Source organism: Oncorhynchus keta, chromosome 4 (assembly GCF_023373465.1).
Source record: "Oncorhynchus keta strain PuntledgeMale-10-30-2019 chromosome 4, Oket_V2, whole genome shotgun sequence".
Classification (NCBI taxonomy): domain Eukaryota; kingdom Metazoa; phylum Chordata; class Actinopteri; order Salmoniformes; family Salmonidae; genus Oncorhynchus; species Oncorhynchus keta.
Window position 1 is genome coordinate 9,461,501 of NC_068424.1, and position 16,512 is coordinate 9,478,012.

Below are 16,512 nucleotides of genomic sequence, written 5' to 3' on the forward strand. Positions count from 1 at the left end.
AATATGGCTACCATATTTAACAAAATAAGGTTTTGCTTATATCACTGTAAATGTAACTTGTTAAAATGCCAAAAATGTTTTAATTATCCACATAATGTTTACAGTGCTTAATGTCTCAAGTATTAATTCTCTAAGTAATATGTTGCTTAGAAATAAATCCTCAGTGATAGTGAAAGGCAGGAGTCTCTGCTCTAAGAAGCCAAATCACCACCCTGTACTCCAGCATGTTTGTGCCTTGTTTCTACAGGCTGTAATTGTAATCCTTCTGGCTCAGACAGTTTTCACTGTAATGGCACAGGATTTTGTAAATGTAAGGCGGGAACTACAGGGGCTAAGTGTCGAGATTGTCTGCCAGGATATTTGTGGGACAATGGCTGCAAATGTAAGTAGAACCACACCCCTCTTGTTACTCTGCTCGGACCCCAACCAGTACCTCTCGCTATCTCTCTACTGTATCTCTACCTCTATCGTTATCTCTCTAATGTATCTCTACCTCTATAGCTGTCCCTCTTCCTCTACCTCTATCTCTATCTCTCTACTGTATATCTACTTCTATCTCTGTCTCTCTACTGTATCTCTACCTCTATCTCTATCTCTCTACTTTATATCTACTTCTATCTGTCTCTCTACTGCATCTCTACCTCTAACTCTGACTCTCTACTGTGTCTCTAGCTCTATCTATGTCTCTCTACTGTATATCTACTTATATCTCTGTCTCTCTACTGCATCTCTACCTCTATCTCTGACTCTCTACTGTGTCTCTAGCTCTATCGCTACCTCTTTCTCTCTCATTACCTACTTTCTCCTTTTTGTTGCCACTGCTTGGACTTGTAGGCATGTTCAGCTTGAATTGTCCCCACTAATGCGGGGAGTAGGCCTATGTATTTAACCCTGACTAACATTGACTAACCAGAAATGAGCTGTTTTTCAATTATTCACTTCAATTTAAGACTCAAGGTTGTGCCGCTTTAACTGCAGAGATTTAGACCTAAAACATTTTCTCTCGGTTTCCACTGTTTGATGCTTTGAAATCAGTTATTCAGCTGAGCTGAAACCTAGAACACAACAGATGAGCTAATATTGACTGGCTGTAGCATGACAGGGACTGCAGGGTAGCTGTTTGAGCAGCCATCTCTCTCTCTCTCTCCACCATCGCTGTCTGCTTTACCCTCATGTCCAGATAATGCTGACCAATGCCAGCGTGTAGCTACTCCAGTGTTCAAGTGCCAGTGTGTTGTCCCAACAGTTTCTATTTACAGGCAGCATTATCATTATCATTAGCATTAAGTAGAGAAGGGATATCCATAGGTCAGTGTATTATTCTACTAGTATAGAGTGCCTGATACAGTCAATGTGGGTTTGCTGATCCACAGGTGCCATCAAACAGGTCAACCTCTCACTGGATGTTTAGACTTTTCACCATAACCAACAGGATGTTTTTAACCAACAGGATACCTTTTAACCAATAGGATTTTTAACCAATAGGATACCTTTTAACCAACAGGATACCTTTTAACCAATAGGATACCTTTTAACCAATAGGATACCTTTTAACCAATAGGATACCTTTTAACCAACAGGATACCTTTTAACCAATAGGATACCTTTTGGGCAGCGCTTGTTTGGCGCTGAAATGCCTATGGAGAGTCTGTATCATTCTTAAATGGTTACTGAAGACAGTCTATCAGAGTGTGACTGGCATCATTTCCACCATCACAATCACACATGCATTGTGGGTAGCAGAATGATGGTGCCAGAGGGGATGGCTGCCTGCTTATCGGCTCTTAACCAACCATGCTAATTTGTTAGTTTTTTTCACGTTGTTCGTAACTTGTTTTGTACATAATGTTGCTGCTACCGAGCACGCCCCAATTCTCCTCGACGGGGCTGTAGTGGAGCAGGTTGAGAGCTTCAGGTTGTTTGGCGTCCACATCACCAACAAACTATCATTGTCCAAACACACCAAGACAGTCGTGAAGAGGGCACGATAAAACCTATTCCCCCTCAGGAGACTGAAAAGATTTGGCATTGGTCCTGCATGGGTCCTCAGATCCTCAAAAAGTTTTACAGCTGCACCATCGAGAGCATCCTGACTGGTTGCATCAATGACTGGTATGGCAACTGCTCGGCCTCCAACCGCAAGGCACTACAGAGGGTAGTGCGTATAGGCCCAGTACATCACCAGGACCAAGCTTCCTGCCATCCAGTACATCTATACCAGGCGGTGTCAGAGGAAGGCCCAAAAAATTGTCAGACTCCAGTCACCCTAGTCATAGACTGTTCTCTCTGCTACCTCACTACAAGCAGTACCGGAGCACCAAGTCTAGGTCCAAGAAATAGCTTCTTCCCTGAACAGCTAATCAAGTGGCTTCTACGCTGCTGCTATTCTCTTTTATTATCTATTCATAGTCACTTGAATAACTCTACCTATGTACATATTACTCTACGTACATATTACCTCCATTACCTCAACCCCCCGCACATTGACTCTGTACCGGTACCCCTGTATAACTATTGTTATTTACTGCTGCTCTTTAATGATTTGTTATTCTTATCTCTTACTTTTTTGTTGTTGTTATTTTCTTAAAACTGCATTGTTGGTTAAGGGCTTAATAATAAGCATTTCACTGTAAGGTCTACTAGACCTGTTGTATTCGACGCACGTGACAAACAATGCTCTTTGTAATTGCTCAGGGAAACCAGTCTATCCAGGCTAGCTAGGAGGTTGTCTTGATGAGAATGTTCTTTGTATCTGCTCAGTGAAACCAGTCTATCCAGGCTAGCTAGGAGGTTCTTAGTGAGAATGTTCGTTGTATCTGCTCAGTGAAACCAGTCTATCCAGGCTAGCTAGGAGGTTGTCTTAGTGAGAATGTTCTTTGTATCTGCTCAGTGAAACCAGTCTATCCAGGCTAGCTAGGAGGTTGTCTTAGTGAGAATGGTCTTGGTATCTGCTCAGTGAAACCAGTCTATCCAGGCTAGCTAGGAGGTTGTCTTAGTGAGAATGTTCTGTTGTATCTGCTCAGTGAAACCAGTCTATCCAGGCTATCTAGGAGGTTGTCTTAGTGAGAATGTTCTTTGTATCTGCACAGTGAAACCAGTCTATCCAGGCTAGCTAGGAGGTTGTCTTAGTGAGAATGGTCTTTGTATCTGCTCAGTGAAACCAGTCTATCCAGGCTAGCTAGGAGGTTGTCTTAGTGAGAATGTTCTTTGTATCTGCTCAGTGAAACCAGTCTAATGGAGGTTGTCTTTGAGAATGGTCTTTGTATCTGCTCAGTGAAACCAGTCTATCCAGGCTAGCTAGGAGGTTGTCTTAGTGAGAATGTTCTTTGTATCTGCTCAGTGAAACCAGTCTATCCAGGCTAGCTAGGAGGTTGTCTTAGTGAGAATGTTCTTTGTATCTGCTCAGTGAAACCAGTCTATCCAGGCTAGCTAGGAGGTTGTCTTAGTGAGAATGTTCTTTGTATCTGCTCAGTGAAACCAGTCTATCCAGGCTAGCTAGGAGGTTGTCTTAGTGAGAATGTTCTTTGTATCTGCTCAGTGAAACCAGTCTATCCAGGCTAGCTAGGAGGTTGTCTTAGTGAGAATGTTCTTTGTATCTGCTCAGTGAAACCAGTCTAACCCGGCTAGCTAGGAGGTTGTCTTAGTGAGAATGTTCTTTGTATCTGCTCAGTGAAACCAGTCTATCCAGGCTAGCTAGGAGGTTGTCTTAGTGAGAATGGTCTTTGTATCTGCTCAGTGAAACCAGTCTATCCAGGCTAGCTAGGAGGTTGTCTTAGTGAGAATGGTCTTTGTATCTGCTCAGTGAAACCAGTCTAACCCGGTTGTCTTAGTGAGAATGTTCTTTGTATCTGCTCAGTGAAACCAGTCTAACCACACTAGCTAGACACACATCAACGGTTCAAGCACAATAATTATACATAGCTGGAGGGAAGTAAGGTTTTAGAAAAACTGTCTTCGACACTGTATATGTGCAATCATGCATTTGAAAAAGATATATACTTCACCTTTATTCAACCAGGTCGGCTAGTTGAGAACACCTTTATTTAACCAGGTAGGCCAGTTGAGAACACCTTTATTTAACCAGGTAGGCTAGTTGAGAACACCTTTATTTAACCAGGTAGGCAAGTTGAGAACACCTTTATTTAACCAGGTAGGCTAGTTGAGAACACCTTTAAACCAGGTAGGCAAGTTGAGAACACCTTTATTTAACCAGGTAGGCTAGTTGAGAACACCTTTATTTAACCAGGTAGGCTAGTTGAGAACACCTTTATTTAACCAGGTAGGCTAGTTGAGAACACCTTTATTTAACCAGGTAGGCTAGTTGAGAACACCTTTATTTAACCAGGTAGGCAAGTTGAGAACACCTTTATTTAACCAGGTAGGCTAGTTGAGAACACCTTTATTTAACCAGGTAGGCAAGTTGAGAACACCTTTATTTAACCAGGTAGGCTAGTTGAGAACACCTTTATTTAACCAGGTAGGCCAGTTGAGAACACCTTTATTTAACCAGGTAGGCAAGTTGAGAACACCTTTATTTAACCAGGTAGGCAAGTTGAGAACACCTTTATTTAACCAGGTAGGCTAGTTGAGAACACCTTTATTTAACCAGGTAGGCCAGTTGAGAACACCTTTATTTAACCAGGTAGGCTAGTTGAGAACACCTTTATTTAACCAGGTAGGCAAGTTGAGAACACCTTTATTTAACCAGGTAGGCTAGTTGAGAACACCTTTATTTAACCAGGTAGGCTAGTTGAGAACACCTTTATTTAACCAGGTAGGCAAGTTGAGAACAAGTTCTCATTTACAACTGCGACCTGGCCAAGATAAAGCAAAGCAGTGCGACAAAAACAACAACACAGAGTTACACATGGGATAAACAAGCGTACAACACAATATAAAATCTGTATACAGTGTGTGCAAATGAAGTAAGGAGTTAAGTCAATAAATAGGCCATAGTGGAGAAGTAATTACAATTTAGAATTTAACACTGGAGTGATAGATGTACAGATGAGGATGTGCAAGTAGACATACTGTTGTACAAAATAGCAGAAAAAAAATACAGTATATGGGGATGAGGTATTTGAATGGGCTATTTACAGATGGGCTGTGTACAGTGATTATTGTAGATTGTCAATGAACAAATGGAGATGCTTATCATTTTGGTTGATGACTATGTGTCACGAGGCTATACAATTTCAAACGCTGTAAAAGCTATATATAAACCTACATTACCAAACAATATGGCCCATTATAAATGAGTCCTTACCTACATTAATTAATGTAGACCTATATCTGGTTCCCCTCAGATTTCACTCAATTCTACCTACCTCATATGATCATCTCAGTCTGCTGGCAGACTGGCGAACGCAATTAAAACTACAATCTCTGTTCAAATAGAGCCCGTTCTCAAAGAGGCACACCTAACTCATTGGTTTCCTTCTCTAAATATTATCCCTCATATTGAAGACAAAACCAATACACCTCACAGTTTATTCTCTGCACAGCGTCTGTTTACACATATGGGATGGTGAACGTGAGAGATTGGAAGGAACAGGGCCGGTAAGATTGCCACCCCTGTTCTTCAACAGTCTACTATCTTCACTTTAGAACACCTTATATAGTCTGACATGGGGCTATTTTCAACCATGCCTTGTCCTTGGCCACAATGCTTGAATGCTTGAATGATTTTGTCATACTAATCCTCAAGATGAAAAAGGGCCCTAGATTGTAGTAGCTGTACCCTCCGCTGGAAAAACAAAAGCTTTAGGAGATTATAGAGGTATTGTAAAAACTGTACCCTTCACTTACTGCAGCCTACCTTAGCTCCAACCGCTAAAGTTAGGCTGTGAGCAGCGGGCCAAAATGAAGGTGGTGTTGTTCGTGTGTCCGGAAGGCCACATCTCCTGGGCTCTGCAACATGGCTAGGGCATCAGGGAACAGTAACTCTCCTGCAAGTGGAATACGTTTTTTCTTAATCTCTCAACACCAGACGGTCGAGACAGAATCATTTCAGCCTCTTTTGGTCTGACTAATGCAGTCTTTAGACAGAAGCGGATTTTTATTTTATTTTTTAGATATACTAATCATACTTCATTAACATTTTTGAAGTATATTTAAAATGATCTAAATTGGATCAATTTTAAATACATTTAATGCATTTAATGACAATTTTATTAGCATATTAAGTATATTAAACACAAAGTATCTAATTTCGGAAACTTCTTCTGTACTTAAGTATATTCTTATATATTAGATAAAGAGAAAAACAAAAATACTTTGAGTACACCTTAAGTACCTTTTCTGTGTATTTCTCATAAATTGGAAAATAATTTTCTTTACAAAAAAAACGTTATTTATAAGTTGTTTGAAGTATACTTTTACAAAGACACGTCTAGTCATTAACCACATTAGCTATTGTAACTACCATGTAAAGGTTAGCTTGATTGACCAAGGCATCTTCTCAGCCAATGTTATCATGCTACAAAGCAGTTGTGGCTGGAGCAGTAGAACTGTGCACCATTGGCATTCCAGCATTTTAGTTGTTCACATTACAGGTAACAAATTAACATTTCAATAAAATGTGAAATATGGCATTTGTAATTAAAAGTACAACATTATTTAGTTTGAAAATGAACATCAAAACATTTGCAAAACATTACATTTACATTTAAGTCATTTAGCAGACGCTCTTATCCAGAGCGACTTACAAATTGGTGCATTCACCTTAAGCTGAATATGTGGAACAATATCATATTAGTAATCGTTATAAGGGTAATATTTATTATTATAACTTTCTCTTCTGAACAGGAATTCAGAAATTATTTCTCAACTCATTATTGACTATAATATATAACTACAGGTTTTCATATCCCTTGGATTTATTCACATTTTGTAGTTACAAAGCGGAATTAAAATGGATTTAATTGTATTTTTTTTTGCTCAACAAACTACATAAAATACTCAAAGTGGAAGATTTTAAATTATTACTATTATTATTATTATTTTAAGATTGATAGAAATGAAATAACAAAAATATAGTCATTGCGTACATTTTCAGCTCCTTGCTAGAAACACCGTTGGCAGAGATTACAGCAGTGAGTCCTCTTGGGTAAGTCTCTTTACACACCTGGATTGTGCAATTTTATGTAGCCCGTTTTCCCATAATTCTTCAAGCTCTGAAAAGATGTTGGTGCTGCTGGCTACACAGCAGTTTTAAAATCATAGCATAGATTTTCAAACAGATTTAAGTCAAAACTGTAACTTGGCCACTCAGGAACATTCACTGTCTTCTTGGTAAGACACTCCAGTTATATTTGCCCTTTGTGTTATTGTCCTGATTAAAGGTGAACTCTCCCAGTGTCTGTTATAAATCAGACTGAAGAAGGCTTTTCTCTAGGATTTTGCCTGTGCTTAGCTTCATACCGTTTCTTTTTATCCGGAAAAACTCCCCATTATTTGCCATTGTCATTCATACCCATACCATGATGCAGCCATCACCATGCTTGAAAATAAGGCGGTAGTTACTCAGTGATGTGTTGTGTTGGATTTTCCCCAAACATACGGCTTTTAATTTAGAACATTGTTTTTTTTTGCAGTATTACTTTAGTGCAGAGTTGTTTACAATATGGATGCTGTGCATATGTCATGTAAATCATTACTGTGGAGTCACTACAATGTTGTTGATCCATCCTCAGTTTTCTCCCATCACAGCCATTGGACTCTGTAACTGTTTTACAATCACCATCGGCCTCATGGTGACATCCCTGAGCAGTTTCCTTCCTGTCCTGCAGCTCAGTTCAGAAGGATGACTGTATCTTTCATGTGTCTGGGTGGTTTAATACATCATCCACAGCGTAATTATTAACTTGACCATGAGATATTCAATGTCTCATTTGATATTGTTACCGATCTACCAATTACTGCCCTTTTATGAGGCTTTCTGGTCTTTGAAGTTGAATCTGTGCTTGAAATTCAATACTTGACTGAGGGACCTTACAGATGTTGTATGTAAATAAGGGTTAGTCATGAAAAAAATATATAAAAAATGATCCATGTAAAATATAGGAATTGCATTTGTCTAGGGCCTAGGTCTCACCAAAATGCCTTGCTTGTAGATAGAGAATGAATATGCACACACCGTCCTCTTGTCAGGGTAAAACCAATATGGCCCCCGTTTGCTAAATGATCCTATTTTTGAAAAGGGCAATGGGAGATTCAAATGTATGGACAAAACAAAAGGTTGATGTGTAATTAATACAGTCTTGTTCATGTCATGATACCATCAGAGGCTCTAGGGGTAAAACATGTATTTTTAATTAAATCACTTGATTGACCCTCAACTGGGAACGCACATCCCATTAACAGGTTGCTCTTTCTGCACATTTCCCTGATAGCATTTCTCTGACAGAGACAGAGCAGATGATAAAACATAAATGAATCTGTGCCGTCATTGTCAGGTGTCAAATTGGCTGTTAATATCAAGCCTTCCATATGATGATTTCCTTGGTAACATTGCATTAATAGTCTCATTTGCATTGGAAAGGAGAAACCATATTCTTGGGCATGCTGGATGACGAACACAAACTGATGGTTGGATTCTGGAACTTGTAGTCTTTTGACAGGGTGTCCATAAAAACTCTGTTGGGTTGCACAGACTATTACATACAGTGTTATTACTGTATCACATATAGCCTTTAAAGATGTTGTCATAAAATCAGAAGGTATTACCTGCAGCTGTGGATATGATGTGAGAGAAGACTGCTTGGTGTCAGTCATTCTTGTGATATTTGCTTTTTTCACATTGTATTCCACTTTCATGAAGAGCTCAATGAGCTCCGGCTATCTCTTGTTGTGCGACGTTGAGGTGGTTTGGCCCTAGCCTGCTCGTATATCACTGTTTATTTGTCTCACCCCATCAGTTGTTTTTGTTTTGTGCTGGGCTGAGTTTGTTGGTTTGTTTGCCTGCAGCTTGCTTGACAGCTTGGCTCCGTTGGGAATATACTGGCCTTGGTGTCCCCGGCTCTAAATATACCACTTCCCACCTAACTCTCAACTCAACTCATCTAAAGTCAGTTCAGTGTTTTGGAAAAGGCCCGGGGCTGTGGGGAAACTTTATGCAGAGCTGCGATTCGTTACATGGTATAGATCTGTGGTCTGGCGCCGCAAAATGACGCACAGCGAATGGCTCCTTCACCATTCTGCTAATGAATGTAGTGGCAATGATAAAAGGAACATGTTCCGATTGGAATGGCCAATTAGAGAACGACACAAAAGAACTCTGTCGGGGTCTCAACTTACTGTTGGCAGTTAGAATAGTATAATACACAAGGTGGCATTTCCAAATTTGGTTGTTACATTAGTAGTTTTTGTCTGGTTAGGTCAGTCACTGACAGTCACTTAATCAGCCATGTCAGTTAACAATTTTTCAATTGGTAAGTTAAGTCTCGCCAGCAATCTAAGCTTTTAATAATTACGGCTGGATACCGATCGGAAAAACAGTGCGCGTGCCCAGGGGCCCTAACCTCCAGGGGGCCCCAATTGATTTTGTTAGTCACTCCAACTCCGATATCATATTATCATGGCATAAGTCATGACAAAATGTATGCAATAGCTGGAAATTAGCTTTAAAAACTGGAAAACTGAAAATAAAAGTTAGTAGAAGTAGAAGCTTGTAGAATTGTATGAAATGTTTTATAAAATTCCAAAATGTTCTCTACGCCCCATAGTAAAATGTGTGGAATTGTAGGAAATGAACTTTATTTATTTAGCATTTTCTTCCTCTGCAGTCAAGACGGGGTCAATAAAATGTTTTGACCACAATGTGGGGAGACCTCCGACCAAATCTCACTTAAGGACCCCAAAATGCTAGGGCCGGCCCTGGCTACTGGTATAATGCATTTAGTTAAGAGATTTATGTAGTTTAACTGCACAAATGGATTGACTGCAGAAGTCAGTTGATTGCATGTGTGGGTATGCAGACCCCGTGAGCCACTGCGGCCCCTCATGTTGTGGCCCCCACTCCCATCAAATTTGCCCGTCCATGCTCTATCCATTACAGAATGAAATGACCTGTTTTGGAATGGGAATAAGAAAATGATTGTTGCTAGTTGTGTATCTTCCATATAGTGCTGAAAGACCAGGCGTCCATTTTGACCGGCACAACAAGAAAAGTTTCATTCACTACAGCAGGAAGAGAAATGGTCAAGACAACATGTTTGACAAAATCTTGTTGGAAATAAAACTACTAACTTACTGCAATGCATCATGGTCTGGCATTGTGACAATTGTGAAAACAACATGGTGTTAATACATGTCTGGTCTTATAGATTATGGTCTTCTCCCATCCTTATCCTGCCTGTCCTCTGAACTGTGGTCTTCTCCCATCCTTATCCTGCCTGTCCTCTGAACTGTGGTCTTCTCCCATCCTTATCCTGCCTGTCCTCTGAACTGTGGTCTTCTCCCATCCTTATCCTGCCTGTCCTCTGAACTGTGGTCTTCTCCCATCCTTATCCTGCCTGTCCTCTGAACTGTGGTCTTCTCCCATCCTTATCCTGCCTGTCCTCTGTTCTGTGGTCTTCTCCCATCCTTATCTGCCTGTCCTCTGAACTCTTCTCCCATCCGTATCCTGCCTGTCCTCTGAACTGTGGTCTTCTCCCATCCTTATCCTGCCTGTCCTCTGAACTGTGGTCTTCTCCCATCCTTATCCTGCCTGTCCTCTGAACTGTGGTCTTCTCCCATCCTTATCCTGCCTGTCCTCTGAACTGTGGTCTTCTCCCATCCTTATCCTGCCTGTCCTCTGAACTGTGGTGTTCTCCCATCCTTATCCTGCCTGGTCTTCTTCCCCATCCTTATCCTGCCTGTCCTCTGAACTGTGGTCTTCTCCCATCCTTATCCTGCCTGTCCTCTGAACTGTGGTCTTCTCCCATCCTTATCCTGCCTGTCCTCTGAACTGTGGTCTTCTCCCATCCTTATCCTGCCTGTCCTCTGAACTGTGGTCTTCCCATCCCCTGCCTGTCCTCTGTTCTGTGGTCTTCTCCCATCCTTATCCTGCCTGTCCTCTGAACTGTGGTCTTCTCCCATCCTTATCCTGCCTGTCCTCTGAACTGTGGTCTTCTCCCATCCTTATCCTGCCTGTCCTCTGAACTGTGGTCTTCTCCCATCCTTATCTGCCCTCTGTTCTGTGGTCTTCTCCCATCCTTATCCTGCCTGTCCTCTGAACTGTGGTCTTCTCCCATCCTTATCCTGCCTGTCCTCTGAACTGTGGTCTTCTCCCATCCTTATCCTGCCTGTCCTCTGAACTGTGGTCTTCTCCCATCCTTATCCTGCCTGTCCTCTGAACTGTGGTCTTCTCCCATCCTTATCCTGCCTGTCCTCTGAACTGTGGTCTTCTCCCATCCTTATCCTGCCTGTCCTCTGAACTGTGGTCGTCTCCCATCCTTATCCTGCCTGTCCTCTGAACTGTGGGAATCAGATGGTTTTACATTTAGTTGGAAAAAAATATTTTACAGTCTCTAGTACTGTTTTAGTTTGTTGTATTTCAGTTCAGTCTTTCTACAGTTAAAATGACACATTGTTGATGTTGTTTAGTTTTTTTACTAACCAGTATAAATTACTGACGTCTATGATTTGTATCACTGGTAATTCTGAATGTAATAAATACATGTTATTGATGATTTGTATCACTGGTAATTCTGCACGTAATAAATACATGTTATTGATGATTGATCTGCAAAGTCCTGAAAATGCTTAATTCAACTTAATGCTGTTAGCTTGAGTTTTTGCACTGCCTAGACCATGAGATGAAAATCAGCTCAGATCACAGGACTTTTTGTCTATCAACATAACAGTCAGAGTAGTGAGCAGTGCACCGTCTGCTTCTCCAGGTGTGTGTGTTTGTATATATATATATAAATGCGAGTCAAACATTTCTCTCCTTTTCACTCCCAGCCCGAGTGTGTGACAACGAGCTCCTGCGCTGTCAGAACGGTGGTGTGTGTCTGAACAACCTGCGGTGCCAGTGTACCCCGGCCTACACGGGCCTGCTGTGTGAGAAGCCCCGCTGTGAGTCGGAGCTGGGGAGCTGTGGTGGACCCAACTCGGGTCAAGCCGCCCTCTCGCCTACATCGCTCCCCACCCTGCTGCTGCTGGGCTGGATGCTGCTCAGAGGGGCCTCCTACTGACCCTGGCCAACTCTGCTCTGAGAACCATAGACCTACTGTCTATTCTGAACTGGTGGAGCGTACTGCCCAATAATCAACTACAACAACAACCAGAACTACAACTGCAACCAGAACTACAACACCCATGAGTTTATTCTACTGCACTGTAATGTACTGTACGAGCTGTCCACCAGACTAAGCAAGGACACACACTGTCTGTAAGGAAATGTGCCAGAATGAACACAAAACTTAAATTTTAAGGAAATAAAATAAAGCATATATAAAAATTAGAGTAAATACCAGATATTTAAAAAAAGAGTTTAACTTGAGCATTTGCTTCATAAAAAGTCAAACCAGTCTGACAACGGAGACCAGTGACCTAAGCCATACCAGAGACATTTCCCCCTTACTGTCAAAAGGTGGGACTGGGGATGACAGACACTTTACTCACTTCCTCTCTTATCGCCACGGCAACAGCAGCTGTGAACCAATCAGCGGCAGCAAGCTCTAGATAGCAAGGCCAGCAGCTGCTAGCTGCCCCTGTTCCCAGGGGTTTGATGCTAGCTGCACTGAACTGCTTCTGGGCTGAACTGACTGACTAACTGACTGGCTAACTGACTGGCTGACTACATAAAACTGTCCCTACCCATGCTGATTTGAAAAATACATAAAAAAAAGAGAAATCGAGCTGGAGGAAAAATAATGAAATAAAAAAGGAAATATAAGCATTCTTTGCTGTCAGTATATTGTGGATATAAGGTAATCCATCCAGACTGCCACAAATCTTACCCAAGTCTATCTCTCTCTCTCCTTTTCTAATTCTGTCCCTCTCTCTGTCTCTCTCTCTCTCTATTTATCTTTCTGTCCTCCTGTTCCTACTTCTCTATCTCCCTATATTTCTCGGCTGTCCCCCTCCCTCCTTCCAGCCCTATCCAGCCCCTCGCTCCTACCCAGCCCCTCCTTCCGGTCGTACCCAGCCCCTCCTTCCGGTCCTATCCAGCCCCTCCATCCAGTCCTATCCAGCCCCTCCCTCCAGTCCTACCAAGCCCCTCCATCCAGTCCTATCCAGCCCCTCCCTCCTACCCAGCCCCTCCTTCCGGTCCTATCCAGCCACTCCCTCCAGTCCTACCCAGCCCCTCCCTCCAGTTTTACCCAGCCCCTCCATCCAGTCCTATCCAGCCCCTCCCTCCAGTCCTACCCAGCCCCTCCCTACAGTCCAACCCAGCCCTTCCATCCAGTCCTATCCAGCCCCTCCATCCAGTCCTATCCAGCCCCTCCATCCAGTCCTATCCACCCCTCCATCCAGTCCTACCCAGCCCACCCATCCAGTCCTACCCAGCCCCACCCTCCTACCCAGCCCCTCCATCCAGTCCTATCCAGCCCCTCCATCCAGTCCTATCCAGCCCTTCCATCCAGTCCTACCCAGCCACTCCCTCCAGTCCTACCCAGCCCCTCCATCCAGTCCTATCCAGCCCCTCCATCCAGTCCTATCCAGCCCCTCCATCCAGTCCTACCCAGCCCCACCCTCCTACCCAGCCCCTCCATCCAGTTCTACCCAGCCCCTCCATCCAGTCCTATCCAGCCCCTCCCTCCAGTCCTACCCAGCCCCTCCCTACAGTCCTACCCAGCCCTTCCATCCAGTCCTATCCAGCCCCTCCATCCAGTCCTATCCAGCCCCTCCATCCAGTCCTATCCACCCCTCCATCCAGTCCTACCCAGCCCACCCATCCAGTCCTACCCAGCCCCACCCCTACCCAGCCTCCATCCAGTCCCAGCCCCTCCATCCAGTCCTATCCAGCCCCTCCATCCAGTCCTACCCAGCCCCTCCATCCAGTCCTACCCAGCCACTCCTCCAATCCTACCCAGCCGCTCCCTCCTACCCAGCCTCTCCATCCAGTCCTATCCAGCCCCTCCATCCAGTCCTACCCAGCCCACCCATCCAGTCCTATCCAGCCCCTCCCTCCTACCCAGCCCCTCCATCCAGTCCTACCCAGCCACTCCCTCCAGTCCTACCCAGCCGCTCTCTCCAGTCCTATCCAGCCCCTCCATCCAGTCCTACCCAGCCACTCCCTCCAGTCCTACCCAGCCGCTCCCTCCAGTCCTATCCAGCCACTCCCTCCAGTCCTACCCAGCCCCTCCATCCAGTCCTATCCAGCCCCTCCATCCAGTCATATCCAGCCCCTCCATCCAGTCCTACCCAGCCCCTCCATCCAGTCCTACCCAGCCCCTCCATCCAGTCCTATCCAGCCCCTCCATCCAGTCCTATCCAGCCCCTCCATCCAGTCCTATCCAGCCCCTCCATCCAGTCCTATCCAGCCCCTCCATCCAGTCCTATCCACCCCCTACATCCAGTCCTACCCAGCCCACCCATCCAGTCCTACCCAGCCCCTCCATCCAGTCCTATCCAGCCCCTCCATCCAGTCCTATCCAGCCCCTCCATCCAGTCCTACCCAGCCCCTCCATCCAGTCCTATCCAGCCCCTCCATCCAGTCCTATCCAGCCCCTCCATCCAGTCCTATCCACCCCCTACATCCAGTCCTACCCAGCCCACCCATCCAGTCCTACCCAGCCCACCCATCCAGTCCTACCCAGCCCACCCATCCAGTCCTACCCAGCCCACCCATCCAGTCCTACCCAGCCCCTCCATCCAGTCCTACCCAGCCCACCCATCCAGTCCTACCCAGCCCCTCCATCCAGTCCTACCCAGCCCCCCCATCCAGTCCTACCCAGCCCACCCATCCAGTCCTACCCAGCCCACCCATCCAGTCCTACCCAGCCCACCCATCCAGTCCTACCCAGCCCCTCCATCCAGTCCTACCCAGCCCACCCATCCAGTCCTACCCAGCCCACCCATCCAGTCCTACCCAGCCCCTCCATCCAGTCCTCCCAGCCCCTCCATCCAGTCCTACCCAGCCCACCCATCCAGTCCTACCCAGCCCACCCATCCAGTCCTACCCAGCCCCTCCATCCAGTCCTACCCAGCCCCTCCATCCAGTCCTACCCAGCCCACCCATCCAGTCCTACCCAGCCCACCCATCCAGTCCTACCCAGCCCCTCCATCCAGTCCTACCCAGCCCCTCCATCCAGTCCTACCCAGCCCACCCATCCAGTCCTACACAGCCCACCCATCCAGTCCTACCCAGCCCCTCCATCCAGTCCTACCCAGCCCACCCATCCAGTCCTACCCAGCCCCTCCATCCAGTCCTACCCAGCCCCTCCATCCAGTCCTACCCAGCCCACCCATCCAGTCCTACCCAGCCCCTCCATCCAGTCCTACCCAGCCCACCCATCCAGTCCTACCCACCCCCTCCATCCAGTCCTACCCAGCCCCCCCATCCAGTCCTACCCAGCCCACCCATCCAGTCCTACCCAGCCCCTCCCTCCAGTGACCTGTGCTTTTGTGAACGTTACTCTGTAACCCTTGTTGGTTGAAAGATATTTTGTCCAATGTTAGTGACGCACATGTGTAATACCTTCCAAAATAAATCTGACCATCTGTATACTTATTTTACCTGATACCTTGGTCAAAGTGTGTGTTCACTTGAGCTGACAAAGTGCTAAAGGAATCAGCAGTTATTTTCTTCACAGAGCTAAAACAACATGTAATAAGGTATTTTGTACTATTGACCAAGCAGTGTTAAAAAGGCAACTTGTTACTGTGTCTACTCCAGATGAAAACTACTGTCAAATGTTTCCATTTCTGTTATTTCCTTTTGGTGGGGCAGAGTTTCCTCAGTATTGGCAATGTGCTGGCATCAAATTATATCGGTTTATATCTACAGTGTAATGAGATCCCACCAAAGTACATTCTAAATGTTTTCTTGTTGCTTTAATACTGGAACAATTTAAGTGAATAAAAGTTTTAAGAAATAAGTTGAGATAGCTGTGTTGATCATTGCTTGTTCCTCAGTTGAAAATGCAACACTAAATAAGATGCAATAATTTAAAAATATGTTTGCATTTTAAAACACAAACAGTAGTGTTGCCATGTTTACTCCCTCTCCCCCTCTCCTGTACTCGACATTGCCAGTTGTCTCATCATTACGCACACCTGCCACCATCGTTACACGCACCTGCGCCTCATTAGACTCACCTGGACTCCATCATCTTCCTGATTACCTCCCCCTATATCTGTCACTCCCTTTGGTTCTTTCCTCAGGTGTTATTGTTTCTGTTTCATGTCTGTATGCTATTCGTGTTTCTTGTTAGTGCCATGTTTAATTTATTACGTTTGCACTCCCTGTACTTGCTTCCCGACTCCAAGCGTACACGTTACAATACTTTAGTCTTCTTTGATGTACTGTACATAAAGTATAATATTGGGAAGCAAACTCAAAATTGAAGACATTTCAAC

The 16,512-nt window shown here is 44.5% G+C and overlaps 2 protein-coding genes across 5 annotated transcripts in view; both read left to right on the forward strand.

The window, feature by feature from the left end:
- LOC118372902 (netrin-G1-like) overlaps window positions 1-12,923 on the forward strand; it is an 808,457-nt gene extending 795,534 nt beyond the window's left edge. For 3 of the 4 annotated variants that reach the window (XM_052499380.1, XM_052499376.1, XM_052499386.1), the window contains one exon: window positions 11,947-12,923. In XM_052499380.1, the coding sequence (XP_052355340.1) occupies window positions 11,947-12,179 (233 nt within the window). In that variant the 3' untranslated portion in view covers window positions 12,180-12,923. Of the gene's footprint in view, window positions 1-247; window positions 383-11,946 lie in introns of all 4 variants that reach the window. The other variant, XM_052499374.1, reaches the window with a different exon arrangement.
- LOC127916458 (uncharacterized) lies at window positions 12,328-16,023 on the forward strand. The gene is made up of 2 exons (XM_052498240.1): window positions 12,328-12,334; window positions 13,868-16,023. Exons 1-2 carry the CDS (start codon window positions 12,328-12,330, stop codon window positions 15,574-15,576), a joined length of 1,716 nt encoding a protein of 571 aa, XP_052354200.1. The 3' UTR covers window positions 15,577-16,023.
- Window positions 16,024-16,512: the final 489 nt, after the last annotated feature.